The sequence below is a fragment of the Artemia franciscana genome, chromosome 13 (assembly GCF_032884065.1).
Source record: "Artemia franciscana chromosome 13, ASM3288406v1, whole genome shotgun sequence".
NCBI lineage: Eukaryota > Metazoa > Arthropoda > Branchiopoda > Anostraca > Artemiidae > Artemia > Artemia franciscana.
In genome coordinates this window covers 23735764-23763695 of record NC_088875.1, presented here as the reverse complement: position 1 = coordinate 23763695, position 27932 = coordinate 23735764, and the positions used below count along the sequence as shown (strand labels likewise).

General features: G+C 37.3%; 1 protein-coding gene across 2 annotated transcripts; it reads right to left on the bottom strand.

Annotated features, from left to right (window-relative positions):
* Window positions 1-15: 15 nt before the first annotated feature.
* On the bottom strand, window positions 16-27932 carry LOC136034687 (glycoprotein-N-acetylgalactosamine 3-beta-galactosyltransferase 1-like). 2 transcript variants are annotated; one of them, XM_065716009.1, is made up of 6 exons: window positions 27840-27932; window positions 14934-15214; window positions 13572-13829; window positions 9332-9439; window positions 7819-7982; window positions 16-516 (listed from the first exon to the last, which is right to left on the bottom strand). In XM_065716009.1, the coding sequence occupies exons 1-6, from the start codon at window positions 27842-27844 to the stop codon at window positions 247-249; spliced, it is 1086 nt and encodes a 361-aa protein (XP_065572081.1). In that variant the 5' UTR covers window positions 27845-27932; the 3' UTR covers window positions 16-246. The 2 variants fall into 2 exon arrangements, with proteins under 2 accessions (XP_065572081.1, XP_065572082.1); XM_065716010.1 differs by lacking the exon at window positions 13572-13829.

Below are 27932 nucleotides of genomic sequence, written 5' to 3'. Positions count from 1 at the left end.
ATATTTTCCAATTAATGAACCAGAAAAAAAACTATATTTACGAATTTTAAAATTTCTGAATTTTGACAACTCACCAAAAACTCACATTAATATAAACTATTTTTAACAATTCATCACTCCATCTCCTGCTAATTACAACGCAACATCCTTTTTTGTTCCAGCAAGATTTTTGCACGTTTCACAGCAGATTGGGTCGATTTCATATGCAGTTTTAGTGGCATTGACTGGTTGAGGTATTTCTCAAACTTATTGACCATCATACTTGTGCTTCTTAAAAATATTTCGAATAAAATTTATATCTGACTGAAGTCTACTCCTTCTCGCCTCTTTATTTAGAAACTGTAATTCTGTCAGCGTTTCGTCTGGAGGAGGCTTTGGCGGACTTTCAGAATTATCTAGAGACTGTTTTCCATAAGGTCGTATGTTGTAAAATACATTGTAGAATAAATACTGGTCTTCAGGGCTTACATAGTGGAACGATATTGTAGTATTTGAGCAGCAGTCTCCTCCAAAATACTGTAAATCATAATGAATAAATGATGAGCAATGAAAAAAATAATGAATATAATTAAAAATAATGATATAAATGTAATGGTACTGAAAATCAAGGCATCACAAATTACGAAGTAAAAAAAAGACAAAACTTTGGAATAAAACCAAGACAGGTAGTCTTTGTAAGAGTGAAAGCTCGCATGACTTTTCGAAATTGTATAAAGATGATTGATTCATTTTACTTTTTGATGGATATTCTAACATCAATTCTAGGGCAGAACTAAGGCAGATAGGAATAGAGTAAGGATAATTCAAATTGATGATACCATTGATTTTTGAATCTGATCAACTTGGAGGAAGACTTGAAAGGCAAGCCATGGCTAGCTAGAATAAAATCGAGACAGATAGTCTTTGTGAGATGGAAATTTGGCATAATTTTTTCATAATTGTATAAAAGTGATTCATTTCACTTGTTGATAGATAGTCTATTATCCATCGTAGGAAAGAACTAAGGTAGATAGGCATAGAGTAAGATAATTCTAAATCAGTTCTGTGGGCCATTTGAAGGCTATTGAAGTAATATTTTCAAAGTTAATTTTAAATCATAGTCCCATGATCGCTTTGAGATCAGTCTTATTTCCCAGCACAAAAACAAAGGAAGTCACATTTGTGGATTCCCACAAAGGAACAATCTCCAATTTACATCTTATTACATTTGCAGTGAACGGCGATACAGCTTACAGAAATCAGCCATTTTGACAATGAATTTGTCAGAGGAATAGCCTCAAAAGCGCCATTGAACACCCACCTAAGATTTACTTCTTATAAAACTATTTTTTTTACTTTCCATAGACTGTAAAATGATTCTCTAATGATTATAACTCTAAGTATGTGGTATTTAAAGCTTTTTTCAGTGCGCGCAAAGTTTTTCAACGATTGTTTCTTATGAAATAATTGCACTCGTAAGCCGTTTAGAGAATTAAAGCCTGTAGGATTCTTTCCATAGCCTACTATTGCTTCTTTCCTTGCCACCTCTATCACCTCCTCTACCTAATTTGATATATTTACGCGGTCAATCTTGTCTTTTTTCGCCAATGCCGGAATTCTACTAATACTATCATTTTTTAGAGCTGCTTTAACGAATATCTTTTTACTCACATAATATATGAAGCTCGTCGCGTCAGTGCCACTAAGGCAGTGGTAAAGTCAAATACTCTCAACAAAGTACCTGAGAAGAGAAGAAGCCAGTTCATACACAGAAAAAAATCGGTCAGGAAACTGGAGGAATCGTTGCTTCTTTTAATTCCATTCTGTATCTAGACGAGTGTTACAAAAATATCACCAGAATATCGGTTCTATTGGCCCAAACAATTAAATAATAACTTCTTTTTCTTAAGCTGGAAGCAACATGGACTCCAATTCAAATGTCTGCTTCTTTGTGTGTACTTCCAAACTAGACCAAAAGAAATAAAGGTTCCATGTATCTTCCTCTAGGCAATATCCCAACAAGTCAACAATCAGGGAAACCTCCAGCTAGTATAATGTTGAAGCTCCTACTTGTACAACCAAAATTATTCAAAAACTCATGCAGAAAAGTCACTAAGTTAGCTTTGGCCAAAAAACTTCTGAGAATTGGTCGCCAGTAATAAATGAGCTTGATGCTTTCATTATACATCGCACTGATGTTCAAACTTTGCTCACTCCCTTCATCAACGGCAACAAGCCCACAGGTGTCTTTAAGCCCACAGGTGAGTCAGTCGAGTAATATATTCCATAAATTCCATCAAACCGGTCAGAAGCCACATATATTGTGCGTAGAAGTCAGTTTTTTGGGAGCTGACTAAAAATCTTACTGATCAATCTTCTTAACAAATCTGATAATCTATCATTCCTTGACGGAGTCATGGTCCGTAATAAGAATGGCATAAGGTCCAAAATAAGTGAAAGCTTCTAATCGACATCAAAAATGGTCAAAGAGCAAGCCCTAGATTCTAGGCAAGACAACACTTCTATCAAGTTTATCAGATTAGATGTTTTCCAGATCGGAATTTTTTGGAAATCTGAATCCGTCAGATCGGGCTTCAAATAATGCCGGGAAATACTGGAGGAGTTCATGCTGAAGTATTTTGTTAGCATTTGGGTTGTTGACCCTGTATTTTACAACCATTCAAAAGAACTTTTTTAACTGCTTCTGGTTCTTCTGCAAGGTTGGCAAAAATACGTTTCGCCTCTTGGGTAGATTTAAAGCAGCTTTCCATGGTTTGAGCCTTGATCTTCAAGAAAGCGCTTGAATTGCTTTTTAGGTAATTATCTATTGCGTCCTTTAAATTCTTTTAAAATAATTGTTTTCTTAATTTTTAAAGTCATTTTTGAGGGTCCAGCACCCCTTGGAGGTGCCTATTCCCGGGCACAATCGTAATCAGCGGGTTCGATGAGACTAGAAACTGCTTTCAGATTGAGTGAAATAGATGTGTCATGTCGACTTGAGTCTTTTTGGTTACTGGTGCCTAGACTAAGAGCTTGTACTTTTATATACGGTGAGCTAAATGGCTACCCAAAACTATCTGTAGACATTTCCTCTAGAAAAAAATCTAACAAATCCTTCACCATCTTCCCAAGTACCCACGTTTCAGAACCATGCGTGTCATTCCAAATCGTGTCAGCTGATGAGCAGCAGGTCCTGGAGGCTCAATGTGGAAAACTTGGACGCCTTATCGCCTATGCAAGTTAAAGACTAAATTCCTAGTTCTTCGAAAGTTAAGTGATTTAATTGACTTTAAATCTGAATTTTGTTTCAATCAAAATTTTAAGCTCTCTTAAGGCCAAAATTTTCGTTTATATCAAAAGATGGTAAAGCCCCACTTTGACGTGGTTCAATTTCGTTTGTTACTTAAAAAGATCACTAGGGCTTTCGATTTATACTGAAATTAAATACAATTTTTTTTAACTGCAAGTAGGGAGCGACATTAAAACTTATAACGAACAAAAATTACTCCGTATATGAAAGGGGTTATCCCCTTCGTAACGCCTCGCTCTTTACGCAAAGGTTGCTGATTCTGTCACAGCTCTGCTTTTTAAAACAATAAAAAAACCGGATGGCTCCTTACAACAGTGCGTTACCACGACCTTTTTGATTAACCAAAAAAAAAAGAAGAAGATTTTTCCACTGAAGATAAGGAGCAACATTAATACAAATGAGTAGAAATTATTCCGTAAATAAGGGTGTTTAGTCCCCTAATCAATACATCGCTCCTTACTCTAACGTTTGACTTTTTGTTCCAATTATTTAAGAATATCTATTAGAATAATATGTTTTTTTTTAACGTTCTAAATAAAAACTCTTGTACAAAGAGCGAGGTATTGAGGAGGGGGCTACTACTTCAAATACGTAATAATTTCTGTTTCTTTTAAGTTGCAATGTTGCTCCTTACCTTCAGTTGCAAAAAAAAATATTTAATATCTGACGGTTTTTTAAACAATGCCGGGAAATCTGACTCCCCCTCCATGAAAAATTCCCTTTACCCATTAAAATCCCTCAATGGAAAGATTTTTCCACGGAATCTTCCACTCGATAAATTTTATACATTTTGAATAAGCATCAACATTCGATTTTTTATGTGAACTCTCTTTATTAACTACTAAATTACAAAAACTATAAATACATACAACCGCCCTGGGGAAGGCTCAAAGAGCCTGATGTTGGACGGCTGCAATCCTCTGATTCTCACCCTAATTTAATAAGAAAAAAAAACAGAACTTAAAAAAATGGAAACTAAAGAAGGACAAAACACTCTCACTCAATTACTCCTTAATACCAGAATATACATAAAAAAAGGCTAACAATAATTATAAAAAAAGAAGAAGAAGAAAAAAAAATTATCTCCCCACTCCCAATAAATGTTTTTTTTAAATTTACTTTAAATAACCCAATATGTTCCGCCTCCCTAATGCCAGCTGGGATATCATTCCAAATAGCCGGAGCTAAATACCTAATTCCGAAAGCTGCACGTGTGGTGTCTCGGTACTCAACAATAAAATTATCTGCCTCTCTAGTTTCATACCCATGGAGTGAACGATTTACTTGAAAAAAACTGGAGGACATACATCATTGCAACATCGATACGCAAAAACAGCAGCTTGATAATCTCGAATCTGACCAATGTTAAGCACTCGTAATTTCTTAAAACATGGCGCGGTATCATTCACATTTTCTACATAATTACCAAGAAGACGTACTGTTTTATTTTGTAAGATCTGCACTCTTTTAAAATTTGCATAGAAATTACTAGACCAAAGGACACAACCATAAGAAATATAAGGCGCAACAATGGTGTGGTATAATAATAAAAGAACTGGTAATGGTAAACATGCTTTAATCGACGCAAAATTCCCAAACCTCTAGCAACTTTAGCTGCAACAAGATCACTATGGTTCTTCCAAGATAGATTACAATCAAGCTGGAACCCCAAATAACGCACTTCATGCACTTGTGACAAAGGCCTGCCGTTAAAAAATATCTTTTTATCAACACATGGAGACTTATCAACTCTCCTATAAATCATAAAATTAGTTTTATTAACGTTTACTGACAAAAGGCCCAAACTTGTAAATACAAAAAATGCCTTTAATACCCTATTAACTTTCAACAACAAATCATCGACAGATTGACTAGACATAGTTAAAGCTGTATCATCTGCAAAAGTCATAATACAACACTCAGGTAAGTAGAAACGCATTGAATCAACATACACAAGGTACAGAAGTGGTCCCAAAACAGACCCCTGAGGTACACCACACCTCACTTGAAAAGGAGAAGAAAACACATCATTTAATACAACTTGAATAGATCTACCACTTAAAAAACTATTAAACCACTTTAAATAGTTACCACGAACTCCAAGGGATTGTAGACGTTTGAGTAGTATATTAAAATCCACTGTATCGAATGCTTTTCTAAAATCGATAAAAACGGTCAAAGGGATTTCACCACGTTCAAAGCATTTATTTAAAATATCACAAAGGGAATGCACGGCGTCCGACGTCGAATGACCTTTCCTAAAGCCAAACCGGTTTTCACTTAACATCCCCGTTTTCATAAGGTGATCATAAAGCCTTTTATGGACAATTTTTTCAAATATTTTCGAAAACAAGGGTAGGATTGATATGGGTCTATAATTTTCGATTTCTAGCTTAGAGCCACCTTTGTGAGGGGGGATTACTTTTGCCCTTTTAAGCGCATCAGGGAATATACTGGTTTGGAGGGAAAGATTGATGATATGGACTAGACATGGCATTAAATAACACATCACTGACTTAAAAGTTTTCAGATTAATGCCATCTGTCCCTGCTGAATTCGATTTTGATTGTTTTCACAACCTTCAGAATTTCATCTCCAATACAAGGCTGAAATTCAATTTAATTTCTGATTCCTCTATCATCCACAAATTCATCTTTCATTAAATCATTATTAAAGTTCACCAACCCTTGCGCCTGTACGTTTTGCCCAACACTTGAAAAAAACTCAGCAAATTTAGTCGTGATACTTATTTCATCATTAACAGGTTCACCTTGAATCAGTAGCGAATTAGGTGGAGCTTCTTTCTCCTTTCCCAATAGGTCATTAATAACTTTCCAAATTCTTTTAGTATTATCCTTATTTAAACTCAATTGGTTGGCAAAGTATTCTTTTTTAGCCTTTCTTCTCATCGAGTTTACTTTGTTGCGTATTATTTTGAATTTTTCCAGTTTAATGGCACATTCACTATTTAAATATTCCACATACGCTTGATTTCTCAAATCTGACACTTTAAGAATTTCAATAGTTATCCAGGGCTTCCTGGCCTCACGCTTACGGGGTTTCAAGAATTTCACTGGGCAAGTCTTATCATAAATTGGCTGTACGACCCCCATCATACGATCAAATGCACCAGAAGCGTTATCTTTCATATCCATAATCTCTCTAAAATCAATGGTACTCAACTCTTCACCAAACCTCTGTAAATTCACCTTTTTCAATGACCTAGTCATTACCTTTTTTTATTTTATTTCTTTTTATTCCACCACAAGGTACCGCTCCAACAACTGGGAAATGGTCCGAACAAGGGTATAGAACCACATCGGCATAACTACGGTCCAGATACTTAGAACCAACAAAAATATTATCAATAAGAGTGGTTGAATGACTCGTAACACGTGTTGGAATATTTACTATGGGGAAAAGATCATGAGTAACCATCAAATTAAGAAAATCAAAATTTGCTCCATTCAATGTAAGCAGATCAAAGTTGAAATCACCCATACAAATAAAATCGAAACCTGTCCAAGACACCTCACAAGCAAGTTGATCAAACCCACGTTCAAATTCTTCCCAGCTAGCACTTGGTGGCTTATACACAACACTAATCAAAAAGTTACTACTTCCCATATCTAATTCCAGGCTAAAACTTTCGAATTTACCCTCTATCCAAACATCAATATCATTTCTAACATGGTATGTCAACGACTTAGAAATCAAACACGCAATTCCCCGTCTATAAAGTGACGTCCGGTTTTTATTCTCCAAATTATAATCTGGAAAAGAATACAATGAGACAGAATGTTCCTGACTCAAAAAACTTTCGCAAATAGCGATAAAACTAACTTTACCTTGAGAATCCGAGAGATTCTTTTGATGTATCTGTTGTTATCAAGACTCTGTTTCTTAGAGTTTTGATTTCTTAGAGTTTCGATCTTAAAGTCCAATAGCCGTCCTGGCCGAGTTGGTTGGTGCGCTGGATTCGGGATCCCTTGTCTGAGAGGACGCGGGTTCGAATCCCAGTGTACCCAATTCTTCAGTTGGGACGGGGGTCAGTGGCGTGACTCTGTAAGCTTAGCCAGAGTCGACCCAGCTCTAAATGGGTACCTGGAGAAATCTGGGGAAGGTAAACAGGAAGGGTGTGCGAAAGCACAGGATGGCTGGCCCCCAACCCCCCATTGCACTTCCTGGCTGAAGGGCCAAGAAACGGAGATCAGCACCGCCGGCAGGGACTGTAAAGTCTAATGCCGTATCCTTTTTTTAGTCCTGATATGATACGAACCCTTTTCTGGTACGATGACCCTGGGAGGGCAAACTGAAAAAAAAAGTATGCATCTGTGGTCATCCTTGTGAAATGCAAGGATGAAAAATGCGAAAAAAAAAATGCAAAAATGCCAAGTTTCGTAGAGAGGCGTGAAATGGCTATTGCAGTGCTTACTAATCCACTGATGAAAATTAACTTGGCATTAAATATACTCTACCCACTTCACTAAATTATTACAAAAAATAAGAATAACTGGTAAAATTATTACTGTTTCATCCTTGTAGTATGCTGCTGACCACCACCAGCTTTTTCGGTCCTCTTCATTTTCCAAAGGTTTCAAGTGGAAAAATGGAGACAATGGTAAAAATCTATGAAGTGCATTTTCGTCACGAGTATCAATCAATTTCACTTGAAGCTTCTCGAAGCACTTTCCTTAAATAGAATTTTCAAACCAATTTACAAATTTGTACAGATCATTCTAACAATTAAATCTCTGCTAATCTTCGCTTTTTTAAAACATAACTTAAATTTTAAAATATCAATAGGTATGTACATAAGACAATAAATGAGACAAGAATTAGATTTTTCTTCGAGGTAAATCAGAAGAAATAAAAGTGCTTATCGGTTATAGAATAAACACTATAGAATTTTGCTCGCGGATGATGCGAAAATGACACAAGAAACTGGTCAAGCAACTTCTTTTTGCCACACAATTAGCTTGGTAGAAAAATAAATTTAGCTATATTTTGTTTCAGTATTTAGTTGGTATTTTGGTTTGGTTAGATTAGGTCAAGTTACGTTAAGTATTTAATATCTGCTAAGCTTTATCCCCTCCCCCTTAAAGTGTATATATAGCCCAAATGTGTTTCTAAACTATTTTATTGTCATCATATTTTGTTTGATTTCATCATCAGTAATCGAACTTCACTTCCCTAGCGTTTATCATATAACCGATAAGTACATAAATAAATAAGAGTATGAAAAATACAAAATGTTAAACTAAATCACAAGTAAATTTCCATGCAATAGCGCACCTCCCAAAGCTATTTCTCCCTATCCGAAAGCATTTATTTTGCAAACTTCAATCTTTTGTCCTATGTCCCTGCCTTCTTAGCACAAACTAGGCCAAAAATGTTTAATTGAACTCACGGTATTCGTGCCGTTTTCTTAAACACTATTCTTTACAATGCTTTACTCTATAAAAATTCAATTTAAAATTATTTATTTGCCCTATATAGATATTAATTTTAATTCAGAATATTCTTGTTAAGTAGCACTGACTTTTCGTACTATGAGGTTGACAAAAGTATGTAATTTCTCCATCTCCTACTAGTTATCACCCGAAATAAAATATTAGCTCAATCACAAGCATTTAAAGTACAGTTTCTGGCACCGCATCACTATTTTCGTATGTCCAACTTTTGAACTACTGGAAAATAATAACAATTATAATTTTTTCTCTTTCTCTCACTCCCTCATGTGCTTTCCCTCTGTTGTTTTATTTTTTAAATATTATCTTTTGTTTTATTATTAAAATATAATCTTTGGTCGTCTAGCATTGCCTCCAGTGTTGTCACTTGAACCAATTTTTTAGGAGACATACCGAATTCCCAATCCATCCCCCCCATAAAAAAGAAGATACCCAAGATCACCGAGGCTCTACAGATTGTTTGAAGAGAAATGTTGAACAATGGTTACTACAAATGACATCATTCTCACATTCTCCAAAACCAAGGGAACGCCTTCGCTGTTCTCTCTTTTGAAAAGTAATAATGACTAACCTATTTGCAGGTCATCCGCCCAATCATTGATCTCAGGATAACAGTACGTGTTGTCTTTTATGGCTTCTTCGACAAATATCTTTACGGCTTGCTTACTGAAAATGTATCCTAATAAAAGAAAAGAAAAAAAATAAATAAAAACATCGTTAAACAGGAAACTATTGTTTGTATGAAATAAATTGTTTGGCTAAGAGCGCTGTGAACGTGCAAGATAAGCAACTTCAATCACACAATTTTAAGATCCTCAATTAAGGTTGGACATGACGAACTATTCAATGGAATGCTAAGGATAAATAAAAATGTAAGGTGAAAATGCGAAATCTGTTCTTTATTTTATAAACAGCTCACAGCTCTTGCTCAATAGCCCTGTTTTATTCCAGCATATGATTCCCTTAGTATTTTATTTCGAATTCATTGTTGAAAGCTTCTTTTTCTATTTCCATTGATCTCTCTTTCTCTTTTTTAACTAAGAAAACTTCATTTTTTGGACAAGGTTTTGGACTATGAGATTGCAATGGTACTTTTGTTTATTCTTCACAGCCTTTCCAATCCAGAAATGGCATTAAAAAGTGTCATGTCTTTCAGTCAAAGGTTTCAGACCATAATCGATTGGCTATATTAGAATTTGCATTTCCAGGCATTTTGACCCTTTTTGAGCAGAACTGATGTTTCAAGGCACAAGCTGACATATGATACACCTTTACTACTAACTAATACCAACAACTCATAGCAGCACCAAGTCACCAGAGTGCAACATAGCTACGCACGCTCATCCTCCGTCCCGATCTATTCCAAGCGTCTCTCTTCCCAGAAAATTCCCATTTCTCTTAAATCTTTCCTTACAATATCCTCCCACCCCAAAAGAAAACAACCTGCTTCTCGTTTACCTCTGCACGGTTGACAGTAAGGAACAATCTTCGACTATCTGTAATCCTTTATCCGCAGAATCTGCCTTAGCAATCTCACAAAATGTTGATACCAATCGATATGTCAAAAGAATCTGATTTTTATGCTGATTTTAAATGTACAAGTTTCATCAAGTTTAGTCTTACCCATCAAAAGGTATGAGCCTGAGAAAAGTTGCCTTATTTTCGAAAAAAGGAGGAAACATCACTTAAAAGTCATAGAATCTTAATGACAATCACACCATTAGATTCAGAGTATCAGAGAACCCTACTGTAGAGGTTTCAACCTCCTATCTGCAAAAATGTGGAATTTTGTACTTTTTGCCAGAAGAAAGATCACTGATGGTGTCTTTCTTTGTTTTTTTTTGTCTTTTTTCTTTTTCCCAGGGGTGATTGTATCGACCCAGTGGTCCGAGAATGTTGCGTTAGGGCTCATTGGAATTGAAAGTTCTAGAACACATTTTAATTTGCCAAAAAATTAGAGGGAAATTAGACCCCCTTGACGCTCATTTTTTACCAAAGTCACCGGATCAAAATTTTGAGATAACCCTTTTGTTCAGCATAGTCGAAAAATCTAATAACTATGTCTATGAGGACGACTTACTCCCCAAAGTCCCCGGGGCAAGGGCTGCAAATTATGAACAATGTCTATTGTTTAAGTATAGCACTGGTTATTGGGAAATATACAGATGTTTTCATGGTGGATTTTTTTGGTTGTTGGGGGGGGGGGTCGGGGGTGACGTGGGAGGATCTTTCCATGGAGGAATTTTTCATAGGGAATATAATTTCCATAAAGGGGGTGCCGAATTTTTCAGCATTATAAAAAAAAATGAGAAATTAAACAAAAAAAAACGAGTTTTTCAACTGAAAGTAAGGAGCAACATTAAAACTTAAAACGAACAGAAATTATTACGTACATGAGGGGTTCGTCCCCTCATCAATACCTTTCTCTTTACGCTAAAGTATTTTAGTAATTTCAAAAGAACTATTTATTCTAATTAAACGGCCTTTGTGATTCAGGGGTCATTCTTATAAGATTGGAATAAAATTCGAACTTTAGCGTAAAGACCGTGGTATTTACGAGGGGGTTGAACCCCCTCTAAGTAATAAAATATATGAATATAGAAGTTCCTCACGTAAGTTAATTCGTCAGTTACGTATATTTATTACTAATAAAAACATTTGTAAATAAAACTAAAAGTTCTAGCAGCCTTTCGAGTAACCAAAAAATTGGAGGGCAACTAGGCCCCCCCCCCCGCCCGTTTTTCTCAAAATCGTCCGATCAAAATTTTGAGAGAGCCATTTAGCCAACAAAGTACAATTAATATGCAAAATTCATTTTAATTATTCATGTACGGTGAGCCAAAATCATATTCTGCATCAATTCAAAAACGTTTAGAAATTAAATAAAAGAAAACTAGTTTTTTTTTTACTGAAAGTAAGGAGCGACAATAAAACTCAAAATGAACAGTAATTGTTCCATATATGAAAAGGGGTGTCCCCTCTTCAATGCCCCGTTCTTTATGCTAAAGTTTGACTCTTCTCACAACTCTACTTTTTAAAACAATAGAAAGCTTTAGCGTAAAGAGCGGGGCGCTGAGAAGGGGACAGTCTCTTTAATATACGGAATAATTTCTATTTGTTTCAAGTTTTAATATCGCTCTTTACTTTTAGTTAAATAAACTTGCTTTTTTATTTAATAGCCCTTGAAAGCGGGACTGAACCACACTTTTCGTGCAGGCTACTGTTTGAAATACGGTCAGTCAGCCGGGTACCCAGAACAATCCGTAGACAATTTCTTTGGAAAACATCCAGTAAATCTTCATCCGCTTTTCGGAGCGTCTATGCTTCAGAGGCATATTTGATTACTGACATCACTGTACCTTCCAATATTCTAATCTTGGTTTGCAAACTTATTTTCCTATTCTTTCAAACTTTTTTTTAACTTTAAAAAAACACCCTGAACCTTGGCCATTCTACTTTTAACATCTTCACTGCTCCCACCGTCTTTACTAATAATGCTACCTGGTTAAGTGAAGCTGTCACCGGATCAATCTTTCCGTTACCTTGTCAACGTCACCTTGTCATTTTCACTTATTCCTAGCCTTAGTGACCTAATCTTCTGAACATTAATTTTCAAACCCTGCTTGCACCCTGAACTTGCAAAACCTCTAAAAGTTTATTCATTTTGCTAACATGTTCAACTAGGATGCTAAAATCATCAGCATAATCCAAGTCAAATAAAGTTTTAGTTCCCCATTTGATTCCGTGTTCTCCCAATGCCTTTGCTAATGGACAGAGCTCAATAAAATGACATAGATAAACAGAGACAGAAAGCAACCCTACTTATCTCCTGAGCGAAATAACCAAATAACCTCATTTCCTAGCTTAACCATAGCAGTGTTATTCTTGTACATAGCACTATTCTCTTTAATGTATTAGTTTAGTATACCATACAAGGATACCCTTTCCTAAGGCATATTGCTGACTCTAGGTGGGGGCAAGAGGCTAGCTAGACCTGGATATTCTGCGGTGGTGGTAGAGTTCTAGGAAGCGAAGCTTGACTTGCTCTCACACAATCTCTTTTCTTGCTTAAGAAGGGCACTAGATACTGATATTTTCGTTCTGATGAGCCACTTTCATATATTGTGTAATCACTGATTCGATACCGTCGCTATTTCAGAAAAAAAAGAAAAGAACTGAGACAGATCGGTGCTCCCATGTAAAAAAGGAACTTTCCTGGCTGTTCAAGGTGGGAACTGCAGTTCTCTTGTATAGAATTTAAAAAATTCCTGGACACCGACACAAGGTCCCAAAAGCAAGGATCTTCCAATATTTTCTAAAATATGCAGATATTTACCGGTAAGTTGAAAGAGTTGATGATGTTTTCCTTGGAAGCTTCAAAACCAATTCTTAGAACTTGCTTCAAAACCAATTTTGGTTTTGGAAACCAATTGGTTTCCAAAACCAATTGATTTTGGAAGCTTCAAAACCAATTCTTAGAATTTAGAACTTGCAGTTTATTTCTCTCCCTTTTTGTTTTGAGATAATGCGTGCTGAACTTAAATGTTCATCGCAGTCAACTGAAAATATATTCGTAACGCCATTGAATTTTTTTTTGTACTACGAACCTATCAAAGATTGTTTTCGGACAAAAATAATTAAGCCAAAGGTTAAAGAGAAGAAGATTAAACCTCAACCTAAGTGCGGCCGGGATAAACAAAAATCCTCAAAATAAATTCTATGATATACAAGACTATCATGCATTAAGACATCAGAAAGCAATAAGGCTCGAGAAATTGGTTCATAAAAATGTTAATGCTGATAATAATTACCCGCACCGCCACTTAAAAACACGGGCGTATGTAACATTTTCATCTTACACCCCATCCAGAGTGGCTCCTTTGGATCATATCGTGACAATAAGTAGCGAGCATTTTCAGGGAAAAAGAGAGTATCATCGTCAGCTTTTAGTATCCAATCAAATGAGTCCAAATAATGATTATATATATATTTTAATGCCTCTTGTGATGTCTTCCAAAGTTGTCCCCTTCCATCTTTTACTGGCAGAATTATATAAGGCAGATTCGGATCTGAAATAAAAGGTACAACCCTAAAATACAACCTAATATTTAGTGTATTCTGTAGGTGAATTTCAATATTAATGAGAAAGATTCTTTAAAAATTACTTACTTTGTTCAAAAATGAAAAATTTTAAAAATAATAATAGACGAATTTTCGCTAAATCAATATTAGCATCCGCTTTCAAATCAGGCGGAATAACCAAGAAAACAAGAAAAAAAGAAAAAGAAAGAAAAGCACAGACGAAATAAATTTATGAACAGCCTTCCAAAATCAAGACAGAATATCCCAAGAAACTCATTTGGCAAATAAGCATCTTGTTATGAAACTATCTTTTATAATATATAAGATAGCGATCTCGAGATCGCTCTGAGCAGACCACGAAAACAAACAAAACACAGAAGCATCGTCCATTAATTAGAACCCAGCGCAATGCTGTTTTGTTTATTATAATGTCCTTGGGTGCCGCCACTCCTCAAGGTCACCCTGTAGCGCCATTTGCAGTTCTGGTTAGGCCTGCTCATGAAAGACCATGGTGGCCACGCAAGCAGTTTTTCCTTTCGGAATAGAGAGAGAGCAAGGAGCTTACGAAAGAGCGGAGACCCCAACAATCTCACAATACTGAAACAGCTCAATCCTCTTATGTCCAGCCTGTCCTCGTCAGGGCTTATTTATTGTATTCTTAAGTGAAAAAAAAAGAAATAAACATATTTAGAGAGGACAAATCTCTAGAATTGAGAAACAATTGAGAGTCAGCACCCTGTAAAGCTGATACCGAGTCCAAGAGCACACTTTTTGTGAGGCACCCTCCTCTAAAAAGCTTTTTCAAAATATTTTCTAATTCGTGCTACACGAAGGTGCAAAAACGCTAATTTTTAAGACCATTTACTGCGTTGTTTGAAGTTTTGAGGCTAGACACATATACATTTATGTAACCATATTTTATCCCAAACTCTGCAAAATTCTTGTTCCAGGCCCCTCGTCATGATTCAGTGCCCTTTGACCTTTTACGAGCTGCTTTTCGGAAGTGCAGAATAAACCAGGTAAGTCAAACCAGTTAAAAGTCCATTTTTTTTTATTTCGAGAATAAAAAAAGGAATAAAACTCATAAGAACCTGGTTTTGTTGTCATGAATACTAGGATGTTGCATCTTTTCCCCCATGTGTTCTTAACATGAATTGCCTTCAAATTGTGATTTTTTGGTGATGTCATAACCCAGCAAAGTAGTCTCACTTTTTTCTTCATTTCATCTGCTCCATATTCACTAAAATCATCAAATCTTGAGTAGGCTAATGAAATTAAGGTCTGCTGGTGTTTTTCGGAAGTTTCATATAGTCTGATAAATTTAAAGACACTTATACTACCAACTAAAATGCATGGTATTAACAATGTTGACCTGAAAAAGAAAAATCTAGTCAGTGGGTTTATAACTAAACATTAGCGTTACTATTTAAAAAACAAAATTAGAATCCTAGGTCTCTTCCCCCTTCTTCTCTGTACGTGTCTAACGCAAACTTTCGACTGATATTACGAAACTCAATCATTGGTAATAGTGCAGAGCAGCTTAACCACGAATGAACGGCTTTGACATTAGGAGCCATTTTTCTACGAACTGTCTGAAAGTTTCCATGATACGGTAATATGGGTAACAACGAGTATTGCCATTTGCCATACCAATTTACAGACACAGAAAAGGCATTCGGACACCCTTTAAAATGATCTGCGACCTTAAACATAAGTTTATCCTATCCTTCAGAAAAATCCTACTCGTTCGGACTCCCAGTTCAATATCAGGCACTATTGATGAAGCAAGCTTAGTGATCGCATATACGTGCAAAAGATGTCCAAATGTAGCCTGGGTCTTCAACCAAAATACTTTACATATGCATTTAATCATAAGCAGCGCAATAGCACCACTTAGGTAAAAAACGATATGGTTTCACAGGTTATTAGAACATATCTGCAATATCTTAGGAACGTTTACCGGTGTTAAGTTAAAACTTTCAGGGCATGCTGAGGGGATTTTCAACAAAAATCAAAAGGCAATATATATCTAGGTTTTCAAAATGGCATAACCACAATATCTCAGGAATGGCTAAGTTTATTGAATTGCAACTTTCAGTGAATATTAAGGGGAATTTTAAATTGAATCCAAAGGAAGTCATGTTCGTCCAGGTGTCTAAAGACCGTATCTAAACTATGAAAGAAAAGACTGAGGATATTAAGCTGGAGCTTTCTGGGTGTTTTAGAGGGGATGTTGAACTAATAAAAAATCAGTATATACATCAATGTTGTCTAAAGAGAGGTTGAGGGAGATGGTGAAATAAATGAGAGGAGATGGTGAAAATCGTCAAAAGGGCGTACCTGCACTATTTCAGGAAGGGATAAGTTAATCAAGTTGCAGCTTTCAGACAATGTTGAGGTTGATGCTGGAATAAATCCAATGATGTCATGTGCATCTAAGTAGTCGAAATGAAACATCTGCAACACCTTAGGAACGTCTAAAAGTATTAAGTTGAAAGTTTTATGGTAAATTGAGTGCAATGTTGAACTGTATTAAAAGACACTGTGTGCATCCAGGTTGTCAAAAGGGTGTATCTGCAATATCTCAAGAGCGTCTAAGGGTATTAATTTGAAAATGGCTGGGCTCGTTGAGGGGGATGTTGAGTTAAATGAAAAGACACTGCGCCCACCCATGTTGCCAAAAGGGCTTATCTGCAGTATCTCAGGCACGGCTAAGATAATACGTTGAAAGTTTCAAGGAATTTGATGGAGATACTGAAGTAAATCAAAAGGCACTATGACCATCCAAGTTGTCAAAAGATCATAAATGTAGTATCTTAGGATCGGCTGAGAGTATTAATCTGTAACTTTCAGGGCATGTTGGGTGGATGATGAGCTAATTAGAAAACAGTATTAGCAACGCCATAGGCACTTCGACGACACCCATAGCCGCTACTCCTTTCTTCCTTTAATTGTCTAAGATCATGAATAATTTAATGACGATTCCCTCAAGACACAGGAGTTAATAATTTTCTTTAAGACACAGGTTCATATTACGTAATAGGGGGGGGTCTCTAAACAGTACATGTGTTAATTACATACCCGAGAGGGCCAGGAAAAAACCTTCAGGGCGCGCTAGTGGAGAACCTTCAAAACGCTGGGATCCCTAGCAACCAATTAAACCGGGGGGACGAGCAACCAAATCCAACAGGGGGGAATTGCAGTCAATTCCAACGGGGGCCCTAGCAGTCAACTCCAACGAGGGCCCCTAGCAACCAATTCAACCGGAGTCAGTCCCAATAGAGGCCCTAGAAAATACATTGTTTCTATTGCTCTATTAGACGCACCTGCAAAAAAAAGAGACGCATTTTTGCAGTCGGTTATTTCTGAGAGTTTTGATGAAACTACCCTGTTTCTTTGAGCCAAGATTATACATGTTATCGCCACTGTGACAGCATTAAGCTGGCCCACCACAGCAAGCAATTTCAAAAGGGTTGTTACTAAAGGTAAATTTAAGCCATTTTAAGAGATATTTCTGAGAGGCCTTGACGAAAATGCATTGTTTCGGTTCCTCTCACCTTTCACCTTATTTTTAAGCTGCAGAACATGTTAATACAAACAATTCCCGTTTCCGTGACATACCATGGATGGCAAACGGCACTCTCTGGCACCCTTCATTATTCCAAAGGCATTTTACAGATATTTTCATGATAAAAATGTGCTTTTGAATCCATTGATTTGTGTTATAGCAATCCGTGCCCAACGTGATATCCCCCATGACAGTTTACGCCACCGTGGCAATTTATAGATGGCACACGACACCCAGTGGACCCCTCATCATTCCTAGCACATTTTTTCAGTTATTCCCTTGATAAAAATATATTTGAAATCCATTGGATTTTATTCTCGCAAGCCACCCTCAATGTGATACATTAAGTCAGTTCACACCGCTGTGCCACACTATGAATGGCACAAGGCACCATCTGGCACCCTTAATCATTTCTAAGGCATTTTCAAGGTATTTTCTTGTAAAAAATCATCCTTTAAATCCATCGGTTTGTGTTTTTACAAACCATCCTAAGCGAAACACCATGACAATTCACGCCACCATGCCACACTATGACTGGCCTTCTGGAATCCTCTGACATCTCATCATTCCTAAGAGACCTTCAAAATATTCTCTTTTTAAAAATCAAGCAGTATTGTTGATCAAATTATGTGTTTAGGCGACCACAGCTTGGACAGAGCCCCACCCTTTCGAGGTCCTTGAAGTCAAACCTATGAGTTATTGTTGCCTCGATTTAACTTTTATGTGCTTAGGGCGTTTTTTTCCAGTCTCGGTGGATGATACCTGGCCAAATGATGTCTAAAAAGGTATAAGCAACAGGTAGATCATTGGGTTCATTGACTATATCTGTTGGTATACAATCAATGGTAGTAATAATGTTCACATGCCCTTTGTTTTTTTATCAATTCATCTTTATACACCATTGTTATTTTGTCTGTCAATTCCACTTTCATTTTGCTTTCGACTTCACTGTCTATTAGCACATTATATTTTACATAGTTTGCAGTTTTGGCACATAGACAAGATCTGTATTATGACATTAGTGCAGCAGTATGGATTTCTTTTTCCCTTTGCTTTCGTTTGACTGCTAATAACAGGAAAATAGCGACAGGATCTGTGAATGGGTAACGTGTTACCAGAACCATTAGCAAGAAGTTGACCCTCATCGTCAACCATTAGTTTAATGCTTGCATTATCTTGAGCAATAACTTCTCTGCAAATACTACTCTTGCATATCCACCACCACAAGAGTTGAATGTTTTTGATGCTCCAAAGAAATTTTATCTCTCACTGTCTGGACAATTCACACATATATTTCCATAAAACCTCCATTAATGCTTTTCTCAGAGTTCAAATATTTGTCTTCGTTAGCATTCAACGCAACGATAATTTTATCGTATGCACATACTTTCTTGGAATATTTTATTTTCCCTTTTTAAAATATGATACAAGTGTTTATCATTCCAAGGTACAAAATTACTGATTGAAAACACAATAAACTAGTTAGTGTCGATGACTCATCGAGTCATCGAGCTATAGAGTACCACGGGGGCAGGTGCATAAACATTTTTTTTTTCATTTTAAAATTTGTTTTTATTTTTCGTCGTTTTTTATTTTTCAATTTGTTTTTAAGTTTTCGTCATTCTTTATTTTTAATTTTTTTATATATATATTTCTCGTTTTCTTCCTTTTATTTTTCATTATTTTTTTTTCGGGGGGAGGGGGAGTTGGGGGTGGGGTATGGGGGCCACTCGGAGGCTGGGATATGGATGGACATACGTTCCTTCTGAAATAAGTGTTGATATAAGCACTCATTTCTATGAATATGATGAAAATCCAACTTTATATAGGATTCGGTTGTTACGGCTGGTTGCTAGGACATCATGTATGTATGCAAATAAAATTCTCATGGAAGTATGCAAAAAAAACCTTTGTAGTATAGACAATCTATCTTCTTATCACATGAAGGTTGAATGCTTGTTAATCAAATCCTGACAGGAATATTTCCATTCATCCGAATTTTTACACTGGATGATAACCGATTATGCAGATGATGTATTCCTGGGTACCTAAATAAAAAAATTATTCAATGTAAGTGGGTCAATGACCCAAATTCTGTACTAATACAGTTATGCTAGTGAGATATCCATGAGACTGCATATTACCATATTACTCACGTCATTCCTGCCGATCTTCACCGCCAGGCAAATCAGTATTATCTGGTAAGTAAGAAGTAGGCTAAAAAAAGGAAGAAGACGGATTCCACTAATCATTTTTATGCCAGATCTTCTTGCTGCTCGGTTGGACTAGGTGTTGCTCAGGTTTTCACACAAAGGGAGAGCAGTATCGTATTTTCAGCTGTATAAAATTTTCTGATTTCGTCCAGAATCATGGAAATTTGGGCCCATCTCCTCTTCAGAAGGATGTTTAACGCCACTGAGAGTTTTCGAATTTCCATTGGAACGCTACATATATATTTTTATCTGATAAAAAACAAAATAGCTGGACTAAAAAAGGAAAAAAAACTATAGTATTGACAAAAGAGATATGAAAGTCTTCAAATCCTTTCCGTTTTCTAAAACATCTTCTTTGATGACGACTAACGCACGCCCCCGGACAGGATTCTTGAAAACGACCGAGTGTTTTTGTATTGGATACTGGAATGTTAGAACAGTTAATCAAGAAACACAGCCAGGAAAACTCAACAGTGTTATGAGGACCCTTGATAAGTTCCGTATTGACATTGCTGGACTCTCTGAGACCAGACTTATCGGTTTTGGTACTTTGAATAGTGAAACATACCCTATTTTGTATTCTGGACTTGAAACTAGAAAAGAGGCAGGTGTTGGAATGGCATTAAGTAGTCAGGCCAAAAAATGCCTAGTGGACTGGGAACCTATTAATGAGCGAATCCTTTGTGCTCGCTTTGCCACTTCTCAGGCCAAATTGACAGTTATTGTTGAGTATGCCCCAACCAATGATACCGTTGATCAGACCAAGGATGATTTTTATCGTGTGTTGTCAAATGTTTTTGCTAAAGTTCATCGGCACGATATTGTGACTTTGTGTGGGGACTTTAACGCTAAAGTTGGAAGTGATGCCTCCTATTCCCCAGCTATCCTTGGTAAGCATGGACTGGGGGAAATCAATGATAATGGCGTACGTTTAATTGACTTTTGTGCGACTCATGAGCTTATCGTCGGCGCATCATGGTTCCCTAATAAACATATACACAAATATACTTGGAACTTGCCTGATGGTGTAAACAAGAAATGAAATAGACCATATTTTAATTGCCAAGCACAGGCGACATTGTTTAGAGGATGTTAGGACCTTTCGAGGTGCCGACTGCTATTCCGACCATCAACTTGTTGTTGCTAAGTTTAAGCTGAAACTAAAAACTGTCATAAAGCCCCAGCGGTCAGTAAAAAGGTTTAATGTAAGAAAGCTGCAGGACCCGTATGTATTACAAAAGTATACATCTACTCTGTCAAATAAGTTTTCCATGCTAAGGGACGAGTTGTCAATTGATAATCAATGGGAAAAGATCGTCGAGTCCCTGAAAGAAGTGGCACAAGAAGTTGTGGGATATAACAGGAAGAAGAAAGAGCAGTGGATATCTGAAAGTACCTGGGATATCATTGATCAAAGGGCAGAAGCCAAAATTCTCGTAGATAGACATGAGCATAACAGGACATACACTAGAGAATATCTTGATGATTTAAAAGCGCAGTATAAGCGTCTCAATAAACAAGTCAAAACACGGACTAGGAATGATAAGAGGGTGTCCTCGAAACTATGGCTGATCAGGCTGAGGTAGCCGCTAGGCGAGGAGATAGTCAAACTGTGCACGCTATAACGAAGGAGCTTGTGGGTATTTCGAAGGCTTCTGCAACCCAAGTTGAAAACAAAGAAGGCATCTTATTAACCCAGACGGATGACATAAACTGACGTTGGATGGAACATTTCACCGAGGTATTAAATCAGGTGCCTCCCACGACTTCTTTAAATATCCCTGAAGAAGCACTGTTTGATCTTGAAATATATTCCGGACCCCTCTTGCTTAGTGAAGTAAAAAATGCTCTAATGACTTTGAAAAACGGAAAGGCAGCCGGTAACGATGGCATACCCCCAGAGCTGTTGAAATATGGTAGAAGCGCCCTAGCAGTGCCCATGTTTGAACTTTTTTCACATGTTTAGGATGATGAAAAAGTCCCGAGTGAATGGTCAAAGGCAGTAATTGTAAAACTTTTCAAAAAAGGACCAAGACTAAATGTGATAATTGGAGAGGCATCGCTTTACAATCAGTTGGCAGCAAGGTTTTGTGCCAAATTATTCTCAATAGAATTCAAAGTAAAGTGGAGAAATTTCTGAGAGATGAACAACATGGATTCCGCCAAAACAGACCGTGTTGTGACCTAATATTTAGCCTGAGAATCCTGCTCGAAGAATCTAACGAAGGGCAGGTTCAACTACACACAGTATTTATTGACTTTCTCAAGGCCTTCGACTCGATACACCGCGAAACCATGTGGAAAATTTTAATACATTACGGGATCCCGATTAAAATTGTAAATATAATTAAAGCGCTATACCTCGATATTATGTGTGCAGTACAAACGGAGGGTGGCCTAACGGACTGGTTTACCGTTCCGTCGGGTGTAAGGCAGGGCTGCATTCTATCGCCACTGTTGTTTGCCATAGTCATAGAATTTGTGCTTCGTGGATGTAGCTTCAGTGGGGGTCTACAATTAAACCCACTAAGAACCCTTCATGATGGTGTTTTTGCGGACGATATTGCACTCTTCGCTCACGAATCAGAAGATATACAACATAATATAAATGAACTTTAGCGTGTGGCAAATGCTGTTGGACTCTCCATAAACGCTAACAAGACTAAATCAATGTCAAATGCAGTCATTCCTGACTTAGCTGAGGGACTTTTGGTCAAAGAAATTGAAGTTGTGAAAGAGCTCAAATATCTAGGCAGCATTCTTACGCAAGATGCCAATCCTGAAAGAGAAATTTTGTGCCGAATAGCATTGGCTGGCTCTGCCTTCAATTGTCTCAGAATTGTCTGGAGAAATAGCAAATATTCCCAGAAGCTAAAACTCAGAATTTATAATAGCAATGTCCTCTCCGTCCTTACATATGGTTGTGAAACTTGGAGTATCACTGCGCAACTAGGAAAACGACTATGGGCATTCGATAACAACTACCTAAGATATATTTGAATATACATTGGACTGAGAGAATAAGAAATGATGAGATTTATACCATGACAAATCATACCCCCATCCTTGATGTCATTAGAAAGCGACGATGGATGTATTGGGGGCATATAGTGCGAATGGGTGATGGATGGCTACCTCATGACATATGGTGTTGGATACCCCCTGGCCTCCGCAAGTCACGGAGACCCAAAATGACCGCTGGCAGGATGTTAGAGAAGGAGGCGAAGCTGGCGAGGTCTTCGATGGAGGAGCTTTGGTCGAAGGCTCAGGACAGGTCGTCGTGGCGAACCACTGTTGCTGCCTTATGCGCCCTCAGGCGTGGGAGGACCTAAGTCTAAGTAAGTAAGTAAACTGCACTGAATCTAGCAGCTCCGGCTCATATTACACCAACACGAATGCTTCCGAGAGATCACCTGATATTGTGGTTCTTAATCTCGTTTTAAAGAGCTTCAGTTTGCTGAAGGATCTTTCACAGCCGAATTGAGAAAATTGAATATAAGCTGATGAGTAGAGATTGAGCCTTAATAATAGCCGATACGCGCGAATTATGCAGTTGCTACACAAACTAAAGGAGTTGGAATCTCACAAAATCAGCCTCTCTACATTCAGATCAAGATCCAATTCCATCTTCATATTCTGCACCAGGTCTATCCTGACTATTTTTACAACTCGTGCTAAAAGTACGTCATAAGCCAAGACATAGCTTTCAGTTTTGACCTATTTTCGTCATGAGAAACTTTCGCAATCTCTGAAACGTTTAAAAGGGCCGGCTTTGGCATTTCACCTCGATGCACGAAAATGAACGTGATGGACTGCAAGAAATGTACGTTGGAAATAAGCTGTGTGTTGTCTGAAAATCTTTCTTTCAGGCTGGTTGTTATTCGGTCAATTACTAACCTGATCAATTCGACTCAAAATCACTACTCCGAATCTCCAGGTCGAGAATCTTTGCCGTTTTCCCTGAATGCACTCTTTACTGGTAGCGCGACAAGCTGGTAGTTCTGAGATGATTTCAAGGTCCAATGAAGTGATCTATAAAGGGCCCTGAATCTTTGACACAAACTTGGATGTGTTTTCTCTGACGCTTTCGAAGGAAATGCTCTCTAGATTCTTTCTTGCTTTATCAACCATGTTCCAGGGCGTCGAAAAGTCCAATGCTTTCGTTTGGAGACACATTGAAATAGGGTCAATGACTTCGAACAAAAAAGAAGAAAATGAGCGGTTAGGATTGTTTTGCACTCCGTAAGCTTACTCAGCAGCGATTCGACTTCTTTCTGTAAGCTTTTCAACTTTGACTGTCCTTCTTTTGTAATCCCTACTTGTTGTCGCCAAAGGGCGATTTGGTTATGCTATTCAGCAAAGAAACATGAAATTCTGTTCATGGTACCAATGAGATTCCTCACCTAAGTTGCAGTGCAACAATCAACCATGCAAAGGCTTAGAACGTGATTGTAGCACCAGATATAAACACAATCTGGAACGCGGTTTTTAATTTGAGAGCGAAGTACGTTAAATTTGCCCCTTATTTTAGAAGCACCGTCAAACGATTCCCCAGCTACCTTGTCGTACTTAGTCCAAGCTATTTGATCTTGGCTTGCAGAAGTTTGTTCATACCCTTGTCACTAGAATCTTGGACACATACGACAGCAAAGAACCATTCGTGAATTTCTAAGTCTTTCACATATCTTAACACAATAGAAGCCTGCCCCACAACCCCAGCGTCCTGAGTTGTGTCCTTTCGGATGCTGTATCTTTTTTCACCGATTTCCTTCACTATAGCTCTCCACATGTTTTCCATAACGCTCATTGTCATTTTCTGGACCGTTGTCTTAGAAAAAAATGTGTTGAGTGAGCCACGACCCTTAGCTGCGTCTCCAGATTTTCCGTTCGCAGTTGGATTTCTTTTTTCTGCTATCCTTTATAGCCTTTTCCAAATGCTCCTTAAGAGGAATGTCATATTTGGACAGAAAAAGTACGACCCCAAGGAAGTTTCTTTGGTTTATCCCGGCTGTGTTAGAAGCTAAAGCCTCTCCGGTCACTGTGTGCTCTAAAAGGTTATCCTTGTTTCCCAAACAGATTCAGGACCTCGAAAACGCGATTCAGTACTCGAATGTTCTACACGATTTGTTCTTTCCGTTTACTGGCTAAAGTGCTGTTTATATACCATCCAATGTCTCGGCAGTTTTCAGCTTGAGTCGCATCAATATGACCTTTCTACCTTTTTAGGTCATGTGGCCAGGTCTAAGCCACCTAGACTGGAAAAACACAAAAGTTAAATCAAAGCAACAATAACTCATAGGGTCGACTTAAAGGACCTCAAATGGGTGTGGCTTTGTCCAAGCTGTGGTTGCATAAACACCTAATCTGATCAATAATCCTGTCAATAGAAATGGTATAACGGACGCAGCCTCAATAGACTCAATAGACAGTTATGAAAAAAAAATATGCTTGGAATCTAAGACCTACTTAGAAAAAAAAACTTCGAATCATGGCCAACAAGTTGAAAAAAGTGGTAAAAAGTTTTACTGACCTTTGTTCTCCGTATAAATGATTTTTTTTTCCGGTCTTTTGCAGCCTCGGAGTGTTCTTTTCTTTGCTTCAATATTTCCTCACTTCCCTTAACTTTCCCATCAGTCGTCATCTTTTCGAAAGTTTAAAACTGATGAACGTCATAGCCAAAATGTTACACTTTTTCTAAGCTAAAATCCTCTAACTTAGGAAAACGAGACAAATATAACATTTCCCAATAGACAACTTGACGCTCAGCAAGTACTGACTCACCAATTAGTTTGTAACGGAATATTTTGTTGGACAAGATGCCGACTGCGCTTTTGTACGTAGAAAAAAAAGGACCAGCCCGAAGCGGCCCAAACCGATCAGTAAAGGGGGTGATCGCCCCCTTTCCCAGTCCATCTTTGGGGGTATTCTTGCAAACGTCCAGTAAGGGTTTTGGATCATAATTATTACAATGATACCGTTTTATACTTCCAAGTTTTTAAGAAGTGGCACCAAAAGCGTTGTTTTCAACGCTATACTTCACTTACGAATGGTAGACTTGATAAAAAGCATCTACATATAAACAAAAATTCTCAAATGAGCCATTAAACGTGAATCTAAAAAGTTCTGGTGGCCCACTAGCCCCAGCTTTTCCACTAGAGACATAGCACCAAAAGTGCCGTTTTTAGTCCCATTTGAAACTTGCAGATGGTAGAATTTGTAGGAAGAACGTAGATATGAACAATATTGTTCTATATGAACTACCAAAAATATGTCTACGATATTCAGGTAGCCCGCTAGCCCTACCCCATGATAACAGGCATAAAAAGTGCCTTTTTTGTGCCATATGGCACTTGCAGATGGAGGAATTTATATAAACCATGTACATAAGAGAAATAGCTTTCTGAGTAAGCTTTTAAGCATCTTCTTATGATTTTTTAGTAACCCGCTAGGCCTAGAGAAAAGAAGAAGAAAAAGACTATTTTAACGTTTTTTAACTTTTAGTTACTATAAGCTATGGTTCCCTATTTACTAGGTTGCAGCTAACGCTTAAGCATGACAAAGAGTTCATTACAAATTCTGCCAAGAAACTAGAATATATTGACATCTGTGAAATCTACTATGGTGTGGTAGCCTGCTAACGTTGCAGTAGCTTACTGGCGACCGGACGATTTATGAAACTTACTAAGGGGGCTGGGAGGTGTTCTTGTAAACCTCCAGTTAAGGGTTCTGGACCATAGCTATTACAATAGTACTTGTTTTGTACTTCAGAGCCTTTCCACTTAAGAAGTGGCACCGAAAGTGTTGTTTTCAGTGCTATATTGCACTTACGAAGGGTAGAATGAATAACAAGCAAGTACATATGAGCAATAGCTTTCAAATGAAAAATTAAACCTAACTCTTAAAAGTTCTCCTAGTCCAATAACCTCAGCTTTTCCACTTGAGACATGGCTCCAAAAGTGCCGTTGTTTGTGCCATTTGGAACTTGCAGACGGTGGAATTTACAGAAAGAACGTAGTTACGAGCAATATATTTTATATGAGCTACAAAAAAACCTGCCTACGATGCTCTCGTAGCCTGTTAGTGCCACCCCTTGAGAAATGGCACAAAAAGTGCCACATGGTACTTGTAGATGGTGGAATTTATTAAAAGCACGTAGATATGAGAAATAGCTTCTGAATGGGTCATTAAGAATCTCTCTATGATCTTCTGGTAACACGATAAGCCTGATAGCCCGATAGGCTGAAATAAAAAAAAAAGGGCACTGTACTTTCCCTGCGTGGGGTTTTCGACCATGCTGATTCCATCGGTACACTTTTCATTTTGATCTAACGCTATTTTCATTGGGTTTCAGGTTTTTTCTAAATCACCATAAATTTCTTTTTGCAATCAACATTTACTTTTAGGACGAACCAAATTAATACTTTACTATTCCTCAGTCGGTGCAAATGCCAATTTTTTTTCAAAACTAGGCTACCACTGCCACGGGTGAGCGTTCTAATCGCTGCGCTATCGAGTCTTGTATAATAGTATTTGTTTTATGCTTATTTCTGTGGGAGTATTGACTGGCAGGTGGGTACTCAAGATGGGCACTTCTGATTTTACATTATTGTGGCATCAGAAGTGCATGAAATGATGAAATCATGATGTAAATGAACATTCGGAACTGGTCGAAAATGGCTCACAACTTTAGCAAATTTATCTGAAAAAATTCTAAACAAGTTGGTGAGCTGAGGAAAATCAGTCAGAAAACCACAAATCACAAAATAGAATTGTTTTCTGCTAACTGCAAATGACGCTCCAACCTTTAGAAGGAACAGAGATGTAAGTTCTAATTTTTCTTGGCGGTCATTTGTGTCCGTTTTAGGTTGGACTTGATTTTTCATTGTAATTTCTGTTCGTTTTGATCCTTATTTATTCATCGATATTTTTTTCTGTTCATTTTAATTTTGATACGTTATTTGACTTTATTTCTCCTCGTCTTTGCTTTAATGTGGGTCTTTATTTGTGTTTAAAAAACTCCATCTTTAAAAAGATTTTTCAAAAAATGAATTTAAATATTGAAGACAGGAATCCCATTTGACAGAGGGCCACAACTTCCGTAGTTTTCAAGAAACAACAGATAAGTCTCGGGCAATGATTGTCTTCCCCAAAACCCATCTTGGAAATTGAACTAATAAATATACAATCCCCGTGATTGCAATAATTCTATTCCTTACCACATCTAAACAAACATTCAGCAGCAACACACAATCAAGCACTAACTAACAATTATCTCATTATTTTCATATAAATGCTCGCTTTAATAATTC